General features: G+C 41.8%; 1 protein-coding gene across 3 annotated transcripts in view; it reads left to right on the top strand.

Annotated features, from left to right (window-relative positions):
• Positions 1 to 21,355, top strand: part of ascc2 (activating signal cointegrator 1 complex subunit 2) — a 63,179-nt gene that overhangs the window by 7,040 nt on the left and 34,784 nt on the right. For all 3 annotated transcript variants that reach the window (XM_070887769.1, XM_070887768.1, XM_070887767.1), the window contains exons 3-9: positions 6,731 to 6,889; positions 11,513 to 11,683; positions 14,979 to 15,108; positions 15,212 to 15,279; positions 16,160 to 16,270; positions 17,300 to 17,412; positions 18,431 to 18,505. In XM_070887769.1, the coding sequence (XP_070743870.1) occupies positions 6,731 to 6,889; positions 11,513 to 11,683; positions 14,979 to 15,108; positions 15,212 to 15,279; positions 16,160 to 16,270; positions 17,300 to 17,412; positions 18,431 to 18,505 (827 nt within the window). The remainder of the gene's footprint in view (positions 1 to 6,730; positions 6,890 to 11,512; positions 11,684 to 14,978; positions 15,109 to 15,211; positions 15,280 to 16,159; positions 16,271 to 17,299; positions 17,413 to 18,430; positions 18,506 to 21,355) is intronic.

The raw sequence follows: 21,355 nt of genomic DNA, 5'->3' as shown, positions 1-21,355 counted from the left end.
AGGGGGGAAGAGAAGGGGGGTGGGAGAGAAAGGGGGGAGGAGGAGGGTAAGAAGGGGGGGTAAGGAGGTGTGGGGAGGAGGGAAAGAAGGGGGGGGTAAGGAGACGGGGGGAGGAGGGAAAGAAGAGGGGGGGTAAGGAGGGAAAGAAGAGGGGGGGTAAGGAGAAGGGGTGGTGGGAGGCTGAATGGGCCCAAGACTTCGGGCAGGGCCCGTCCCCAGCACCAGATTTACAGGTAGGTGGCGTGGGGTCGGGAGTGCGGGTCGGATCCGGTACGGGGGTGTCGGGGGGGGGGGGGTCGGGAGCACGGGTCGGGGGTGGGGAGGAGGGAGGTCGGGTTGGTTCGGGTAGGAAGGGAGCGCAGGTCGGGTCGGTTCGGTTCAGTTCGGGGGGTGGGGTGCAGAGGGAGGTCGGTTCGTGTCGGGGGCGGGGGGAGGTCAGGTTGGGTCAGGTCCGGTCCGGGGGGGTGGTGGGAGGAAGGTCAGGGTGGGGGAAGCGCGGGTCGGGTCTGGGGGCGGGGGGAGCGCGGGTCGGGGTCGGGTCCGGTCCAGTGGCGGGGGGGAGCGGGAGTCGAGTCGGGTCGGGAGGAAGCAGGAGCTGGGCGTGGGAGGCAGCCTTATGCACTCAGCCCCACTGAGGCCATTCGGCCAATGCTCGGGGCTGCGTGCTTCGGGCCCCTCCCACACAGTTTCGGGCGCCTGGTGCTACTGCACATGTGCGCCCACTGTAGCGCGCATGTGCAGAGGGTCCGGCACTGTTTTCAGTGCAGGGACCTAGCTCCACCCCCTTCAGCTCGTGCTGCACCGCGCCCGGCTCCAGAGAACCAGCAGGGAGCCGGAGAATCTAAGTTTTTTTTAGGCGCACTTTGTGGCGCGAAAAACGGGCGTCCAGGTCGGGGCTGCGCCGTTTTAGGCGCGGCCTGAAACTTGGGCCCATTATTCTGCCTTCGTGTTTTTGCCCCCAAAATGGATAACCTCACATTTATCCACATTATACTGCATCTGCCATGCATTTGCCCACTCACCTAACCTGTCCAAGTCACTCTGCAGCCTCTTGGCGTCCTCCTCACAGCTCACTCCGCCACCCAGTTTAGTGTCATCTGCAAACTTGGAGATATTACACTCTATTCCTTCATCCAAATCGTTAATGTATATTGGAAGAGCTGGGTTCTAAAGGTGATCACACTGGCCAATTCTCTTCAAATAACTTTTTATATATGGAAGCAAATAATAAGACTATGCATGAGGGCATTTCCAATTTAATACATCATAAATTGGCTGCTTGTGACTAATAGATCCAGACAGTTCAGTTTATGCATGAAGAAGCAAACATAAGGTCCGATACTTCTAGTTTGTTTGTAGTTGCCTCGAAGTATAATTGTGTTCTTTGTGGTTTGTCCTCATCTGAATGCAGTGCCCAGAATTTCTTGTCAGATGATTCGGGGAAAAATGTGACACATTTTTCAACTCATCCACAGTAAAATATATTGCAAAGACCAGTTTTAAATGATTCTTGTAAAAATTGTGTATATAACTGAAGCATCACTGAAGATATCATTACTGTATGAAAAATAGTTATATGAAGAATTAATGGGTAAAACTGGAACTAGTACATTTTTAGTTAAACCTTGTGTATAAAGGTACTTAAGTTTTTTTTTACAAAAGAATATAGTTTTTTCACAAAAGATGGGGAATCACTTATGCATGTGCCAGTTTATGAGAATCTGCATACAGACACTATTTTCCAGACCTAATTTATTTCAAGTTTTGAACAGTTGTATTTTGTGAATGTGAATTGGCAAACGAAAGCTGGCTAGTGAGCATTCTGCATATTACTGTGGTTGTACTATATAGGATGCAAACATGACAGGACCACAAAATAGCATCTCTGGAAACTGATGAGATAGATCTACCAACATTATAGAAATGGGAGGAGGAATAAATAATACTGTTGCACATTGGTGTTCGCCAAATTTTGTCGTAAACTGATACAGGTTTCAAGTAATAGAATCTGGTGAAATTCCACAATGGTAAATAATTTGTTCAATGAAGAGCTAAGCTATACAGACCCAGTTTCTAAGGCCCCAAGTTTCGACATGATTTGCTCCTGATTTTTAGGAGCAACTGGTGTAGAACGGAGTATCTTAGAAATCGGAATTCTCGTCATTTAGTTTGCTCCAGTTCTAGTCAGTAAGAACAGTTTCACTTTGGAACAGAATTTTTTTTTTCAAAAGGGGGCGTGTCCGGCCACTTACGCCTGTTTTCAAAGTTTCGGCAGTGAAAACTTACTCCAAACTAACTTAGAATGGAGTAAGTGAAGATTTTTGTACGCTCAAAAAAACCTTGTCTACACTTTAGAAAATCAGGCGTAGGGAATGGTGGGCGGGGGGGGCGGTTTAAAGGGAAGTTTACAAACAATAAACACTTCAGTTTTACAAATAAAGAGCCATCATCAATAATAAATGATAAATACATCAATAAATCAACCAATAAATCAATCAAAAAAAATTAATAAGAAATAATTTTTGTAAAAAAAAATCAATAAATAAAACATTTTCTACTTACCGACTGCAGCACCGGGAGCCCTCCAACAGTGTGCTGGGATGCCCCCCCCCACCCCCCCCCCCAGTGTGACTCTGTCAGTGTCTCTATCTCTGTCTGTCTGTGTGTGTCTCCCATTCTTTGTCAGTGTCTGTGTTTCGGACAGCGAGGGGGAGGAGAGGGGAGCAGAGGGGGAGAAGGGGGCGGGATGGGGAGAAGGGGAGAAGGAGGATATGGGGGGGAAGGAGATAAGGGGGAGGGGGGAGAAAGGGAAGGGGGAGGGGGGAGAAAGGGGAGATGGGGGGGGAGAAAGGAGAGATGGGGGGGGAGAAAGGGGAGATGGGGGGGGGAAGGGGGGGGGGGAAGGAGAAGGGGGAAGGAGGCTGAACGGGCCGGGCCCGTCCCCAGCACCAGATTTACAGGTAGATGGCGTTGGGTCGGGTCGGGGGAGTGGTGGGAGGGAGGTCGGTTCGGGTCGGGGGGAGGGAGGTCGGTTCGGTTCGGGTCGGGGGGAGAGAGGTCAGGTCGGGGGGAGGGAGGTCAGGTCGGGGGGGAGGGAGGTCAGGTCTGATCCAGTCCGGGGGCGGAAGCGGGAGTCGGGTCGGTGTCGGGTCCGGTCCGGAGGTGGGGGGGGAGCGGGAGTCGGGTCGGGTCCAGGTGGGGGGGGGGGGAGGGTCGGGTCGGGAGGAAGCAGGAGCTGGCTGTGGGAGGAGCCTTATTCACGCAGCCCCAGTGAGGCCATTGGGCCAGGGCTAGGGGCCGCATGCTTCGGCCCCTCCCACACAGTTTTGGGTGCCTGGAGCTACTGAACATGCGCGCCCACTGTAGCGCGCATGTGCAGAGGTTCCGGCACTGTTTTCAGCGCAGGGACCTAGCTCCGCCCCCTACAGCTCATGCTGCGCTGCGCCGAGGGCCAGAGGACCTGCAGGGAGCTGGAGAATCTGGAGGGTTTTTTTCGGCGCACTTTGTGGCGTGAAAAACGGGTGTCCAGGTCGGGACTGCGCCGTTCTAGGCGCAGCTCGAAACTTGGGCCCTAAGTTTGACCCTTCCTCTGTGCTGAGTTAACTCACTTCAGCCAAGGTGGCAGTAAGGGTGCTGCAGTTGGTCTTGGTTCTCCAGGATCGGGGGGCGGTGGAAATCAGCCAGGTTTCCTACTGATTGGTGTCCAGTCGTCCCCTGCTAGAAGGTGCATATGTGTGGAGTGGATATGGAGCCGGATCAGGCTCAGCTGAATACCTGCTGATACTCACTGTCTAGACCCTCACCATTCAGGCAAGCTTCCAGAAACTGGAAGAATCCCATGAAACTGTACCTAGATTGGCTGCTACTGTTTGGTTCTGGTGCTGGACTAGCAACCAAGAGGTTGTGAGTTCAAATCACAATTTTTTTGCAAGCACCAGAAATTGACCATAAAAGCTGCCGGATTGCCAAAAAATTCAGCTGGCTCTCTAATGTCCTTCAGAGAAGGGACCCTGTCATCTCTCACTGGTCTGGCCTACATGTGATTCCAGTTCCACAATGCATGGTTGATTCCTACTGCCCTCGGACAACTAGAGATGGGCAATAAATACATCATCATCATCATCATCATCATAGGCAGTCCCTCGAACGAGGATGACTTGCTTCCACAAGAGTTCACAAACGTTTCAGTGAAGAACCTGATGTTCCAGTTCTGAACTCCATTTGAGGGGGTGGAAGATGCCTGTGCGTGGATTTTTAAAAAATGTGTGGTGCCCGTTGCACATCAGCCACCACATGGGCTCGACAAAGCTAGGCCTTTATCCAGTGGCAAGGGTTGACCAGGCAATAAATACAACCTTGTTAGTGTCAACCACATCCCAAGAACAATAAAGAATAAACCTTCAGGAGAGGAGTGAAATGGTTAACAAGTGTTTTTCTTCTTTCTTTACAAGCACAGTTATACTTTTAAACAACTGATCTTGTCACTTGTGAATGACATAATTTGTGAAAATGGCACACAGCTTTCAAGTTTGACATCTGCTATTCCAGTAATCTGGAAACTTCTTTCAATCTCAAATAGGTTAAAAGAAGCAGGATGCTGCCCTTTTGAAACATTTTGCAAAGTCCAATGAGGGGAAAAGCTGACTGAGACATAATTAAAATATTTCCAGAAAGTATCCTTGGCCTGGGAATCTTTGGCTATGTCATCAATGGCGTTCCTCCATCATAAGGTCAGGAGTGAATCTGTCCCTGACTATTCTACAGAGCTCTGCTCCACTCGGAGCACCTCCAATAATAAAACAATCCATACCTGTTTACAGCAGGACTTGAACAACATCCAGGCTTGGACTGACTAGTGGCTGGTAACATTTATGACATGCAAGGACCAGGTAATGACTAAGTCTAACAAGAGAAGGCCCAACCATCTCCCCTGGCCTTCAATGGTGCTTTCATTGCTGAGTCTCCTAACATCATCATCCTGGGGGGCATCATTGACCAGAAGCCTAACTGGAACAGCCATATTTACAATGTGGCTACAAATGCAGAGCAGAGGCAAGGAGTAGTTCACTTCTTGACCCGCAAAGAAACTCCTCCATTTATATTGCTCAAGTCAGGAGTGTGATGGAATATGCGCCAGGTTGGGTGCAGCTCTGTTAAACAAACAAGAAACCCAACACCGTCCAGGACAGTGCAATTTGTTTGGTTCCATTACCACTAGACTTTGTAATCATCCCCTCCCTTACTCATATTCTGTTGCTGCAATAAGTATTATCTACAGGATGCTTTGCAGCAACTCATCAAGCTTACCCTGACAGAAATCCCACCATCATGGTCTCTACTACCAAAAAGAGCAAGAGCAATGGATGAGTTAACATTCTGAAATTTCTTCATTATCGGCATAGTGGAAACGTCATCAGCACAAGGACTGCAGTGGCTCAAGGAGAAGGACAACCACCATAACCTTAGGGCAACTAGGAATGAGCAATAAATAAAGCATTGTTTTTGTTGCTCACATCCAGAGAATATATTTTTTTAAAAAGGCAATTTTCCCTAGATTAATACCATACCACTGTATGGTATACTTAACCACTGAGTTGTTGGTTGGCTCATTATTAAGTATTAAGCAAAAATGCCTAAAGTTATTAAACTCTTCTCATTAATTAGGGAATAAAACGACCGTGCTGACACTACCTTGACTTGCAATTTACAGTCTGTAGTAGAGATAACATTCTTTTCCTGCCTCTGTTATACTTGGGTTGTGTGCATTGTATGGTTTGCATCAATGGTATTCCTTGGTTAATCTAAGTGATATGTCAAGGCATCAACCTTTCCCTGGTAATTTTTCCTTTGTTTGCCCCATTGTAGCTGACAGACTATAAAAATCTACTTTTAAATTTCTTGGAACAGAACAAAAATATTCATACATGTGAGAATATGACTGTTTAATAGGTATTTTATTTTTACATTCACTATTTCTGTTCTATTACGGAGTAGATTTTGAGATTTCCCCCATGACCTTGGTTAGAATAGGTACCTATCAAACAGACCACAATTAAAAATATTTTTGTAAAGGTGTGTAACTAAGTATTTGCATGATCTAATTGAGTCCAAAAGGTGCATTTTGATGCTTGAACAAATTTTATTTATAGTTTATCAATTATCAAAAGTTTCCATAAACATCAATATTTCAGTAACATATCACTATGTTTATTCAAACAGTAACAGCATTAACCCCTTCCCAGTGGTATTGTCTACCTGAATCCTGCCGCTATGTGCTGCAATTTTTTTTACACACTTTTTAAAAATCTGTATACTTTTGTTAAGTTGTCCTCACTTTGTGACCTGCTTTTAATAAATGAGACCTAATTTTTCATTTTTTTTTCAGTGATATTCTTGTTGCCATAACCTGTTGAATTGAACTTTTTGAATGTACTCCAATTTAAAAATGACAATCAGAACCCAGAAGTGGCTTTTGACTGGGATGGTGGAAAAAAAATTGAACAATCCAACTTGCACCTTTTTTAGGGGCTCATTAAAGATCAGTATTAAAAGTGTGGCAGTTGTGGGGACTATTTGGAAAATGGTTTATTACTGGAGCATAACAAATTAAGCAAAGGTCTGAATGGTAATTGTGTTTAATAAAATATCTGTGTTCATTTTTGTATATCGATATATGTATCCAATGCGGACACTTCCTAATGTTTGTTTTATTTTTTTATATAAAAAAAAGCATCCAAGCAGGAAGGAAGATCGTTGCTTTGTGCTGTACAAGCCTCCACCTCAAGATGGCACATCAGCTCTGGTGGAAGAATTTCTGGAGCGTGCAAATTTCATTGCTGGTGATGTGGATTGGTTGCTAGCCCTTCCTCATGATAAATTTTGGTGTCAGGTATTAAAATCTGCTATCTATGTCATAGGTTGTGTAATTTGCAAGTAAATGTTCTCCTTTATAAATGTTGCAGTAAGTTTTATGTATTTGGTTCTGTTGGGGGACAAGGCTAGTGGTGATCAATACATTGTCTATAAACCACTTTGATTTGTAGTTATGAGATGTAAACTGAATATATATTGGGCTCAACCCATGAGATTAATTATGTTTTGTCTTAGATAAAGAGTCAGACTAGATACTGCAAGCTCAAAGTAAGTGTGACCATAGTCCTTTATTACAGATCTCAGACTGCCTCTCCAGCCTCTTAGGCCTCCAGGGGATAAGCCCTCTGGTGGTTAGACATGGTAATTACAGGTTTACATATATACATAAATTGGATGATGTTCACTACTTTGAAAAGTCCAGTTTGAGAGAGAAGATTGATATATTCAGAAATGTGTGCATGTGTTCGTGGTGAACTAATTTCTACAATTATTTTGTTTAGCTTTGTGTGAAAAGGTAGAATTGCTACATTTTATTTTAAAATATTATTTGCAGATCAAGATGTTGTAAATGAAATTGTAGGAGAGCTCTATCTGAATAACCTAACTGATGAAATTGCACTCTTAAGTTGAAGAATATATGAACATTATTCTTTTCACATGATTTCTATGAAAAACATTATGGAAAATGTACTTTCTCCCCTTAACTCCCTTTATGCACACTACTGTTATATTTTCTAAAATAACATTTTAAACTATGGCGTTTAGGCAAAGTAGTTTCCATAAAGTTTCACTGTTGATGCCATGGCTCCACTAATTTTAGTGGGGTGAACCACAGTTGATTTTATAAAAGAAATCGTGGGAATGGATCAAATAACTTTAGGATTTATGAACAAAATGTAGATTTATGAATATTTACAAGTTAATATCTTAATATTTTATATTCAAGTAATATAGAAACATAGAAATTAGGTGCAGGAGCAGGTCATTCGGCCCTTCGAGCCTGCGCCACCATTCAATAAGATTATGGCTGATCATTCAACCTCAGTACCTCTTTTTCCTGCTTTCTCTCCATAACCCTTAATCCCTTTAGCCGTAAGGGCCATATCTAACTCCATTTTGAATATATCTAACGAACTGGCCTCAACAACTTTCTGCGGTAGAGAATTCCACAGGTTGACCACTCTCTTGAGTGAAGAAGTTTCTCCTCATCTCGGTCCTAAATGGCTTACCCCTTATTCTTAGACTGTGACCCCCTGGTTCTGGAACTCCCCAGCAACGGGAACATTCTTCCTGCCTCTAACCTGTCCAATCCCATCAGAATTTTATATGTTTCTATGAGATCCCCTCTCATTCTTCTAAACTCTAGTGGATACAAGCCCAGTTGATCCAGTCTCTCCTCATCAGTCCTGCCATCCTGGGAATCAATCTGGTGAACCTTCGCTGTACTCCCTCAATAGCAAGAACGTCCTTCCTCAGATTAGGAGACCAAATCTGAACACAATATTCCAGATGTGGCCTCAACAAGGTTCTGTACAACTGCAGTAAGACCTCCCTGCTCCTATACTCAAATCCTCTAGCTATACCATTTGCCTTCTTCACCGCTTGCTGTACCTGCATGCCAAACTTCAATGACTGATGTACCATGACACCCAGGTCTCGTTGCACCTCCCCTTTTCCTAATCTGTCACCATTCAGATAATATTCTGTCTTCCTGTTTTTGCCACCAAAGTGGATAACCTCAGTTATCCACATTATACTGCATCTGCCATACATTTGCACACTCACCTAACCTGTCCAAGTCACCCTGCAGCCTCTTAGCATCCTCCTCACAGCTCACACCATCACCCAGCTTAGTGTCATCTGCAAGATATTACATTCAATTCCTTCATCTAACTCATTGATGTATATTGTAAATAGCTGGGGTCTCAGCACTAAACCCTGCGGCACCCCACTGGTCACTGCCTGCCATTCTGAAAAGGACCCGTTTGTTTTGACTCTCTGCTTCCTGTCAGCCAACCAGTTCTCTATCCATGTCAATACATTACCCGCAATACCATGTGCTTTAATTTTTGTGTGGGACCTTGTCAAAAGCCTTTTGAAAGTCCAAATACACCATATCCACTGGTTCTCCCTTGTCCACTATTCTAATTACATCCTCAAAAAATTCTAGAAGATTTGTCGAGCATGATTTCCCTTTCATAAATCCATGCTGACTTGATCCGATCCTGCCACTGCTTTCCAAATGTGCTGCTATTTCATCTTTAATAATTGATTTCAACATTTTTCCCATCACTGATGTCAGGCTAACCGGCCTATAATTCCCTGTTTTCTCTCTCCCTCCTTTTTTATAAAATAGCGTTACATTAGCTACCCTCCAGTCCATAGGGACTGATCCAGAATCAATAGAATGTTGGAAAATGATCACCAATGCATCCACTATTTCTAGGACCACTTCCTTAAGTACTCTGGGAAGCAGACTATCAGGCCCTGGGGATTTATCATCCTTCAATCCCATCAATTTCCCTAACACAATTTCCTGACTAATAAGGATTTCCTTCAGTTCCTCCTTTTCGCTAGACCCTCGAACCCCTAGTATTTCCGGAAGGTTATTTGTGTCTTCCTTAGTGAAGACAGATCCAAAGTATTTGTTCAATTGGTCTGCCATTTCTTTGTTCCCCATTATAAATTCACCTGATTCTGACTGCAAAGGACCTACGTTGGTCTTCACTAATCTTTTTCTCTTCACATATCTTTCAAAGCTTTTGCAGTCAGTTTTTATGTCCCCTGCAAGTTTCCTCTCATATTCTATTTTCCCCCTCCTAATTAGACCCTTTGTCCTCCTCTGGTGAATTCTAAATTTCTCCCAGTCCTCAGGTTTGCTGCTTTTTCTGGTCAATTTATATCCCTCTTCCTTGGATTTAACACTATCCCTAATTTCCCTCGTTAGCCACGGTTGAGCTACCTTCCCCTTTTTATTTTTACTCCAGACAGGGATGTACAATTGTTGAAGTTCATTCATGTAATCTATAAATGTCTGCCATTGCATATCCACTGTCAACCTTTTAAGAATCATTTGCCAGTCTATCCTAGCCAATTCACGTCTCATACCATCGAAGTTACCTTTCCTTAAGTTCAGGACCCTAGTTTCTGAATTAACACTGTCACTCTCCATCTTAATAAAGAATTCTACCATATTATGGTCACTCTTCCCCAGGGGGCCTTGCACAACAAGTTTGCTAATTAGTGTCCTCTCATTACACAACACCCAGTCTAGGATGGCCAGCTCTCTAATTGGTTCCTCGACATATTGGTCTAGAAAGCCATCCCTAATACACTCCAGGAAATCCTCCTCCGCCGCTTTGCTACCAGCTTGGTTAGCCCAATCTATATGTAGATTAAAGTCGCCCATGATAACTGCTGTACCTTTATTGCACGCATCCCTAATTTCTTGTTTGATGCCATCCCCAACCTCACTACTACTGTTTGGTGGTTTGTACACAACTCCCACTAGCGTTTTCTACCCTTTGGTATTCCACAGCTCTACCCATACAGATTCCACATCATCCAAGCTGATGTCCTTTCTTACTATTGCGATAAATTCCTCTTTAACCAGCAACGCTACCCCACCTCCTTTTCCTTTCTGTCTATCCTTCCTGAATGTTGAATACCCCAGGATGTTGAGTTCTCCGCCTTGGTCACCCTGGAGTCATGTCTCCATAATCCCAATTATATCATAATCGTTAATAGCTGCCTGCGCAGTTAATTCATCCACCTTATTACGAATACTCCTCGCATTGAGGCATAGAGCCTTCAGGCTTTCCTTTTTAACACTCTTTGTCCCTTAGAATTTTGCTGTAATGCGGCCCTTTTTGATTTTTGTCTTGGGTTTCTCTGCCCTCCACTTTTACTATTCTCCTTTCTATCTTTTGTTTCTGCCCCCATTTTATTTCCCTCTGACTCCCTGCATAGGTTCCCATCCCCCTGCCATATTAGTTTAACCCCTCCCCAACAGCACTAATACTCCCCCTAGGACATTGGTTCTGGTCCTGCCCAGGTGCAGACCGTCCGGTTTGTACTGGTCCCACCTCTCCCAGAACCGGTTCCAATGTCCTAGGAATTTGAATCCCTCCCTCTTGCACCACTTCTCAAGCCATGTATCCATCTTAGCTATCCTGCTATTTCTACTCAGACTAGCACGTGGCACTGGTAGCAATCCTGAGATTATTACCTTTTGAGGTCCTGTTTATTGTGTAGTTACTTAAAACCTACATAGACTTATTGTTTGTTCTAAGCCTACTATAATTCTAAACTGTTCGATTGAGATTTAATTATATTTATTCAGAATAGCATAATTTTAAGAATGTTTCTGTAAAGCAATTGACTGTTAAAATTGATATTTATAAACTGAAACTGCCTATGTAGGCTTGTCATGTTGTCATTATGCCCTCACACTGGTGGTGGCACTGCAACAGACCACTAGAAAGAGGGTGTAATATCAGTGTGGTAAGTTTATATAGCTAGTTTCCATTATAAATGTGGAAATAGGAATTTGTAATGGAACAACTTTATGGGAAGTGTAAACTTTTTACTTTATTAAGAATTATATAAATGCAAATTCTTTTTTCTTGTTCACTTTTAGGTTATTTTCGATGAGACTCTGCAGAAATGCTTGGACTCTTTCTTGCGATACACACCACGTCAGTACGATGAATTGGAGAATCGAAACCCAGTCGTAGCAGAGGTGCAAAAACATCTCCATCGCAACGTTTTTATGATCTTTCTCAGGATGTCCACCCACAAGGAGTCCAAGGTATTGTATTTTGATTTCTCTATAGGTTTTTCTATAATTGTTTGATAGAATGTTGTATTTGGACATATTAGCACTACTGAATATAACTAAGATCATGGACTGTTTCACTGAAGTTTAGGGAAAATCGGCTGAGTAGCATTCAATTTTGCTAAATCCCTAACTTTTGTTGCCAATTTTGTTGGTGCACAGTTCTGTACCCTCTGGCTATTCATTTGTGATCTTAAGTGTCTGCAGGTCATTTAACCACTGGGGCCATCACGGATGATCCTATCCTTGCATGACATCCACATGCCTGAATTTTCAAATAGGGTTTCACTGGATAACGATCCTATGCTGTGCCTAGCTGTAAAGCCTGTACTGTCCAATGCAAACTGGACATCCACTGTATAGCCTTTTTACACACTGCCTTCCCCAATTGATCTGTCTGTTAAAACTAATGTCTTAAAGAAACAAGGTTCAAAATTGATTATCTTACAATCACCAGGCAATTTGTAACATATACTGACTTGGTGGTAAGCTCACTGAGGTTACCGTCACTAAGTGGAGCAACATGAATTTGTGAACTTTTTTTGTAAGCAGTCATACCAGGTTTAACATTGAATTGAATTTGAATCAAACCATTCTAGGTGATTAACGTGGGGCAGAATATTAGGTATACTCATCGATACTAATGATTTGTGCTCCACCACAAATAAAGCAATTTCCTTGCTAACTGTTCTGGAGTTTTGGGATAGCGTGGAGGGACTTAAAAATCTTGGAAGACGGCTACTCTAATGAATTTATTTTGGTTAATTATCTCCTCGTATTTGTGTAGTAAATATAGATTTATTGCACAGAATTGTTGTTTCACATGAAAGTGTGGAAAAAGTTTGAAGTGTTGTCCTCTGAAGTATGGAGCCATAATATTTTCAAACAGAATGGATTTTTAAAATTACCGATAGATATACCATGCCGTTGCCCATAGTAAATCAGGTAATCTGTTTTATGATAAATGAGAACATTATACCATGCGATGCACAGGGTAATATTCTGCTGCTAAGGTGGAGCTATGTTTAAGATGGCCTATCCCATTAAGGCTACAAAATAAACACAGCTTGAGATAATCCAAATTTATGCTGTTTGGCAAGGCAAGTTTGTAGACTGAAAGGTGCAAGTTTCCAGCTCCAGGTCAGGAATAAATGATTGCTGATTTCATATAAAAAATCTTTTTGACACTTTAAAATGTGGCATTTCAAATGTGACAGAAGCTGTCCAAGTTTTAATTAAATGTATATAAGAACTCGTGGCAAATTGGAACAAAAAGAAATCTAAATAGCAAGCTAGTATAATAGTGCTACAAGGCAATTAAATAACAATGAGTTGTACAACAGGTTTTTCTAAATCAAATTGTCAAAGCAAGTTGAATCCTTAACAAATTCTCTAGAAAACCTAGCACAACCGAGTGCTTTATAAACAGTAAATCAGGATTGCTCATTAACTTTTCGTATTGAGCCATGATCTATCTCCCTAAGGTACTGGAGATCCAGAGATGCATGGACCAGCAGCTCTTTTGAGGATCACATGTGGATCCAGAGCTCAAGTAGAACCACTACTGCTACTCTATGGTGGATACACAGCACTATGTCATGTTAAGGATTCTCTTGTATCAATGGAATGGTGTTTCGTTTGGAAAATCAATCATTTTGAATTGCAGAAAGTTGAGGAGAGGGCATGCAACTGAAAGATGCAAGCAAAGATCTGGGTTGGAAATGGACTAACTTGTAGCCTGCCTTTAGGTGCCCTCATTGGAAACATAGAAAATAGGAGCAGTAGTAGGCCATTCGGCCCTTCGAGCCTGCACCGCCATTCAATATCATGGCTGATCCTCTATCTCAACACCATATTCCCACTTTTTCCCCATACCCATTGGTGCCTTTTGTGTCTAGAAATCTATCTATCTCCTTCTTAAATATATTCAGTGACTTGGCCTCCACTGCCTTCTGTGGTAGAGAAATTCACAGGTTCACCACCCTCTGAGTGAAAACATTTCTCCTCATCTCAATCCTAAATTTCCTACCCTGTATCCTGAGACTGTGACCCCTTGTTCTAGCCAGGGGAAACATCCTCCCCGCATCCAGTCTGTCCAACCCGTCAGAATTTTATACATTTCAATGAGATCCCCTCTCATTCTTCTAAACTCCAAGTGAATACAGGCCTAGTCGACCCAATCTCTCCTCATACGACAGTCCTGCCATCCCAGGAATCAGTCTGGTGAACCTTCGCTACACACCCTCTATGGCAAGTATATCCTTTCTTAGGTAACTGCACACAATACTCCAGGTGTGGTCTCACCAAGGCCCTGTATAACTGTAGTAAGACATCCTTACTCCTGTACTCTCATCCTCTTGCAATGAAGGCCAACATACCATTTGCCTTCCTAACTGCTTGCTGCACCTGCATGATTGCTTTCAATGAAAGGTGTACAAGGACACACAGGTCCCTTTGTACATCAACATTTCCCAAGCTATCGCCATTTAAATAATACTTTGTCTTTGTTTTTCCTACCAAAGTGGATAACTTCACATTTATCCACGTTATACTGCATCTACCATGCATTTGCCCACTCACTCAACGTAGCTAACTCACCTTGCAGCATCTTTGCATCCTCCTCACAACTCACAATCCCACCTCGTTTTGTGTCGTCAGCAAACTTGGAAATATTACATTTGGTTCCCTCATCCAAATCATTTTTTTATATATTATTTATTATATATGTATGTATGTATGTATGTGGGGCCCAAGCACTGATCCCTGTGGTACCCCACTAGTCGCTGCCCGCCACCCCGAAAAAGACCCGTTTATTCCTACTCTGTTTCCTGTCAGTTAACCAATTTTCAATCCACGCCAGTACATTACCCCCAATCCTATGTATTTTAATTTTGCACACTAACCTCTTATGTGGGACTTTATCAAAGGCCTTCTGAAAATCCAAATACATTGGTTCTCCCTTATCTATTCTATCCTCAAAAAAACTCCAGTAGGTTTGTCTATTGGAGAGTCTATTAACTGCACCTCACACATATAACCCTACCGCATTTTTAATGTATTTTTTTAATGCTTTTGATACCAATTATATTTTGCCATTTGGCTTTAAACTAATTAAGTTATTTGAAGATTTGATTGTCATATATGTAGGTGGAGTGCTCATTTGATGAGATTTAAGGAGCTTTATTGCCTATTTTGTAAAATGACCACATATATGTACTCAAGTTTTTTTCATTTTTGAACATTTTTATTCATGTTATTCTTTCAATAGGAGCACTTTATTTCACCTGACGCTTTTGGAGAAATAATTTATGATGGCTTTCTCTTTGACATCCCAAAGATCTTAGACTTGTGTGTAATATTTGGAAAAGGAAACGCTGCTCTCCTCAAGAAGATGATTGGTTAGTCTGAAGGAACTGTGTTGCTTCTTTAGTAAAGGAACTAATTAAAATGATTTTCATTAAGTTTCTTTTGGGATTTAATTGTGTTTCTTCTTATCCGTAGCAAACATTTTTAATCAACAACCAAATTACTTTAATGATCTGAATGAAACGGTGCCCACTATCCTCCAGGTAACGAGACTGATTTGTGCATACTGTATTGTTTGGTTACTTCACTATATAAATTTTGTATAGATCTCCTTGGAAGGTTCTTATAAGTTTACAATGAAAGCAACACAACTGGAGGAAACATAGCTGCAAACAATTACAGCTGGAAGATCATTAGGGGAAATGTGTTGCTTTTGTGCAGATTGAAATGAGCAGGAAGTAAAAAATGGCAACAAAAATAAAACTGGATGATGCACTCTGTATTTTCTTCTCTGGAACATGAGTTTGAATCCAATCCTGATTGAAAGCATGAATATCACCACTCTGCTGACTATAGAGATCATGTGTGAAATGAAGTTGGGCAGTCCCACCTCAATTTCTACTGGGCACAGTCCACAGCTTAAAACAATTCCTCACTTCTCAATACTTAATTATATACCTTGCGAGAGTCATGATCTGTCCAGAAGGTGCTTCATCACTGAAGTCCTACCCTGACTAGCGATGATGTGAGCAGGCCTCCTGACAGTACTACTCTGCCATTATGTCTGTAGCACCGTGGCTGGTCCTGGGATTAATATAAGCAATCTCTTTCTGGAAGATGGAGAAATGTAAGGCATCATGCTGATGCCATGGTCAGTTGTTCTGAGGTAGGGGTTTAGGCAGGTTTTTGAAGCAGAGCAGCAAGAGCTTCACTTTACAATAACTCCTCAGAATGTTTGGCTTTGATATTAAGTAGAAGATAGCAATCCACTCCTTAGCAATGACATCCCTCTCCTTGAAGAGCAGAAAATTCACCAAAGAAATCACTAAACAAAAGTTAATGAACTGTATAAATATAGCAATGTTTAAAATAGTTGCAGTATTGGTGAAGTTCTAATCAATTTCTCATCTTGTTATCTTCAAGGTATACAGTAGTATCTGTGACCAGTGTGGCTTAAGATTGGAAAATCATTCCAATTGGCCTCAGAAGATTGATGCTCAAACCAAAGTTTCACCCATGGCTATGCCTCTACAGGTGCTGCTCAAATTAGATGTTGATTTTTTTTAAATCATAAGTAAAACATACATATTATAGCTTTGCCTCTGTAAATCAGAAAGCATTTTTTTAAAAAACCCAGTTAATTATTTTCATTTCAAGATTGTGATGTAGATGCTCTTGTATTGTATATATTTTATTGCTCTTTGTAGCAATAAGAAATATTTCACTGTAGTGAAATTAATGACCAATGGCATACGGCCCAAGAACCCCTGTAACAGGGAATTAACTATATCTGGTTCATATTTAGAACAATCAAAACACAATTATCTCCTATATTGCTGACACTACACGCAGTGTAAAATTCATCAGCCTTTCATCAGTGGTAGTTTACCTTTGCTTTCGTTTATTAACAAATGTCCCCTGTTGTGTACATTCTCACTAACACGGTACTGATTCACATTATTATTAACACTTATTACTGTATGTTATGGAGGAGTGCTCCTGTCATGAGTTCAGTTTTGTTTTGCATCGGCATTGTAGATCTTCCACAAACATGACTGGTCCATCTCAAATAATTATTTTTAATGCCTACATGAAAGAAGTTCATCAAATCCTGCTATTTAGTCAGTAAACTTAATAAACAAATATTCTCCAAGATAAATGTTGAAATCAGTTCTTCCAGCATGTGCCACCACATCTCTACACTAAATGTTTGCCTGACCTCCCCATGTGTGTAAATGATTGAGGCAGAGGTGTGCTACATAGTTTAAGAATTGTTGTTAACATCTTACTTTGGGGACTGTGTGTTCGTCTGATTTTAGATTTATTGATTAAACAGCAGAACTTGTTGCACTCACTATTTAGTGTGAGCACTAAAAGTTAACTTGTGTGAACCAGAAATGTCATCTACTAAACAAGTGTATTCTGGGTCAGAAAACCTATTGATTTGAAGACTTGCAGATTATTATTTCTTAAAAACTTCTAACTTATCAGCTTTGCCTAGCATGTTATGCAAATCAGATTGTATTTATGAATAATGCAGTGACAAAATCTTTGTTCTTGCAGGAGTTTAAGGATATTTTGCTGTATCTATGTGATACCTGTACTACGCTGTTTGCATTCTTGGACGTTTTCCCTGAAGCTAGTAGGACAATACAAAAGCATGATTTTATACATCGGTATGAAAGCATATTATAAAACATGTCTTGACTGGGATTTTGATTATACTAAAATTACATTTAATTTCGTATCTCTGTTTTGAATGATAAGCATATCTTTAATTTTAAACAACATACATATGTATACATTTTTTTTCTTTCTTCATTGCACCCATCTGCATTTTCCCCCCATCTTTAAAATTGAGAGTGGGTTGATTACTTTTGCGCATTCTTCTGTTACTATTGCTCTGAAACAACAGCTATGAAGTGTGTGGCGCTGTGGCTCAGTTGGTAGCACCCTCTCCTCCTGAGTCAGAAGGCTGTGCGTTCAAGTCCCACTCCAGAGACTTGAGCGCAAAAATCTAGGCTGACACTGCCAGTGCAATACTGAGGGAGTGCTGCACTGGCGGAGGTGTCTTCTTTCAGATGAGATGCTAAACCTGCTTTCTCAGGTGGATGTAAAAGATCCCATTGCTCTATTCGAAGAAGAGCAGGGGAATTATCCCTGGTGTCCTGGCCTATAAATATCCCTCAATCAACATCACTAAACTGGTCATTAACACATTGCCTTTTATGGGAGCAAGCGCTGTGCAAATTGGCTGCGGCGATTCCTATATTACAACAGTGACCACACTTCAAAAGTACTTCATTGGCTGTAAAGCGTTTTGGGACATCCGCTGGTCATGAAAAGCATTATATAAATGCAAGCCTTTTTATGGTGGTGGTTGCTACTTTATCCATTTTGGGGAGATGACCTAGTTGAGAATGTATTCTACAAAAACTGTGTGAAGACCCATCTTGAGTTGATTTCACTCAGCACATTACATCATTGTATTGTGATACCAGGCTACTGTCAACATTTTTATCTGTTTAGATTTACTGCAGGGACAGAATATGTTAACTAGCACATACAAGCCAAAATGGTTTAGCAAAAGCAGTTTTTTTTTAAAGTGAAAAATAATTAAGAATGAATAAGATATATTAGATTAATTTTGTCTGAATTCTTCTCCATCAAAACTGTTTCCTTTGTTTCTTGCAGATTGGCCTCATTTTATGAAGTAATTATTCCTGAACTAGAAAATACAATTAAAAAGAGGCGATTTGATGAAACTAGGTAAGATTTATTCCATGAAGGCTTAAAAAATCTCTTGGGTTTGGACCTCCTCCTTTTTACTGTTTAATTTATCCATGCTTAGTTGAAGCATTAGTCTCCTTGAACCTTTTACCAGGAGAATCTGAAATTCTCCATTGCTCTATTCTTTGTGGAACTCAGTGACAATTTAACCCAGAACTGTAGAATTTTACAGCAGAGAACTAGGCTATTCAGCTCACTCTGCCTGCATCATCTCTCAAAGAAGTATCCACTTATTCCAATTGCCATTCTCTTGCCACATTTTAAATGTTCTCATGTACTTATCCATTTATTTTTTTTAAAGTTATTATGGATTTCATTTCTACCACAGTTCTTGGTAGGGCATTCCATACCATATCACCTTTCTGCTTTTTAAGAACAATCTACGAACCCCTCCCTTTGGTTCTTTTGTTGGCAATTTTAAATTTATGCCCTCTAGTTACCAACTCAGTAATCAGTGGAATAGTTTTTTCCCCCCTAATTACCTTACCAAAGCACCACAAAAATGTGAACAATTCTATCAAATCTCTTTCTTTGTTCTAGTGGAAAGAACCCTGGTTTTTCTCGTCTGTCTTCATAATGAAAGCTTCTCGTCCCTGGTATCATTGTAAATCTTTTCTAGAATCCACTCCAAGGCCTTGGCAAGGTGCCCACAACTTACCACAATATTCTAACTTCCCTGAACCAGTGATTTGTTATCAGATTAGCATCACTCTTTTTGCTTTTGTACTCTAAGCCCTAATTTTAAAGACTTGGGGGCGGATTTTCGGCTCCTCTCCGCTCTGTTTTTTGCCCCAGAGTGGCGACAATGGCGGTGGTGAGGTGTTCTGGTCAGACAGTCAGCCTCCAACTCCCCGCAGCGATTCTCGGGTCTGGTTTTGCGTCGGCATTGAGCAGCACCACCCGGAAGAGCTGCGCTGGTGTGCAATGCCCCTGATTGCGACACAGGCACGAGTTTTGACTCTTGCCTGACCCATACGCCCCAAAGCCGCCCCACAATGAATGCCTAGGAAATCAGCGGTGCAACGATATCGACAACGGAGAGGTAAGTAATGGACTCCGAAGATAAGTGTGATTGATTTTTCTTTTCATTTTTGGGGGGATTTGTGTTGTGGCGTGGGCAATATTTTGAGAATGTTTTTGTGGCTTTTTTAGTTCCCCCCCCCCCCCCCCTACCACCCCACCCCAGGTGTCTCTCGGAGCACTCCCAGCCTGGCTCTTTAGCTCAGTAGTTTCCCATGCTAACGCCCAAGAAAAGTGTGCAACACCTTCCTTAGCACTGCGCCCGCTGACTCAGGGCCCAGCTGCCTAATGTTACTTACTGAGGGGCAAACTGTTCCCGGGCGCAAACTAACTGCCCGCCGCCATTACCGCCCCAAAAACATCAAAGTAGAAAATCCCACACAACTTTATTTTAAAAACAGCTTTATCAGCTTATCTTTCCACCTTTTAATATATTTATGCATTGGAATGTTTGTGTTTTTCTGCCCCTCTATTTAAAAGTTTTGCCATTTAGTGTATGTTTCTTCTTCCTCACCAAGCATATGGCCTCACATTTCACCACAATAAATTTTAACTAACCTTGTCATTCTGAATTCATTTACAGTATTCTTTATTGTTAATCATGTCACTGAACATGGACATTGCTGTGACAGACTCTACTTTTTTTCCTTCGTGACTGAGAGATGACAACATTTTATATAGTGCTGCAAGGTTAAACTGAAAGCTTCTGGTCAAGTACTTTTTAAACAAAAACAATGTAATGCACTTGAATTTTTATTTAGAGATGTGTCTGCGATAGATTGCCATTGCTATCATGTTTGGTTATGAACACAAATGGATTATTTCATTTTTTCTCTCTTTTTTTTCGTGAATTTTGTATTCAAGAGGGGAGGTATCAGTCCTGGCTGGTGGAATATTATGTTCCCCAGTATCCGGATCAAACCCATGCAGATCAGGTGTATCACTGCTATTTGCATAATAAAACGTTCTCTTGCTTTAGCTCCAACCTCACAAAGCATTCCTGCTGCACAAGCATGAGATTTTTTCACTTACATCACCAGGTATCCAGATGACTTATGAAGAGCATTGCCAATTTGTGAAGGTTTTTTTTGCAGTGCAGTGAACCCAAACCACACCAGTTCTGGGTTGGTACTAACTATTTCATTCCACAGAGAACTGTTACAAACCATAGGGAAAAAGGGAGATTTTCATTCCAATGGTCTGGTCTGGATTCAAACCTGGATCCTCAAACCACTGCCTCTGAGTCTCCATCTCATTATTTGACATACTTAGGGCCCGAGTTTGGTAAAACCTAAGTTCCACCCATGTACCGTTGAAAGGACAGCTAAAATCCTGACGGTACAAAAAGGGCGGAAGTTTGGTGGAAAAAAACCACCCAGCGGAAAAATTGGGTCTTGCACGGCAATTCTGGGCGGCAGCGGACGGTAGGTTGCATTCTGGGCGGTAAATGCGATCCTCGGCAAAGTACCGCCGAGGATAGAGTCGGGCCCAGGGAGGGGGGGAACGGGAAAAATAAAACCTTTTCAACACGTGGAAGAAAAAACAATATTACAAATCCTTCAGAGGATTCCATCCACCAAAATCACTGCAAAAGAAATGAAGAAAACCAGTACACTAACCTTTTCTTGCAGGTCTTCATACTTATCGTTCAGGTAAGACCTGCCTCCACTCCGCGGTCTCTTTTGCTGCTATTGTGTTAGGCAAAAACTGATGTGAGATCAGTCTGACTTTCTGTCCTTCTTCCTCTTTCTTCTCATTCCCTACCCCAAAGTATTAATGTTGAAAATGTATCTTTTTCTTCAGTAATGT

The sequence above is a fragment of the Pristiophorus japonicus genome, chromosome 8 (genome assembly GCF_044704955.1).
Source record: "Pristiophorus japonicus isolate sPriJap1 chromosome 8, sPriJap1.hap1, whole genome shotgun sequence".
NCBI classification, from domain to species: domain Eukaryota; kingdom Metazoa; phylum Chordata; class Chondrichthyes; family Pristiophoridae; genus Pristiophorus; species Pristiophorus japonicus.
The sequence above is the reverse complement of the archived record's forward strand: the minus strand, read 5'-3'. Positions and strand labels throughout refer to the sequence as shown.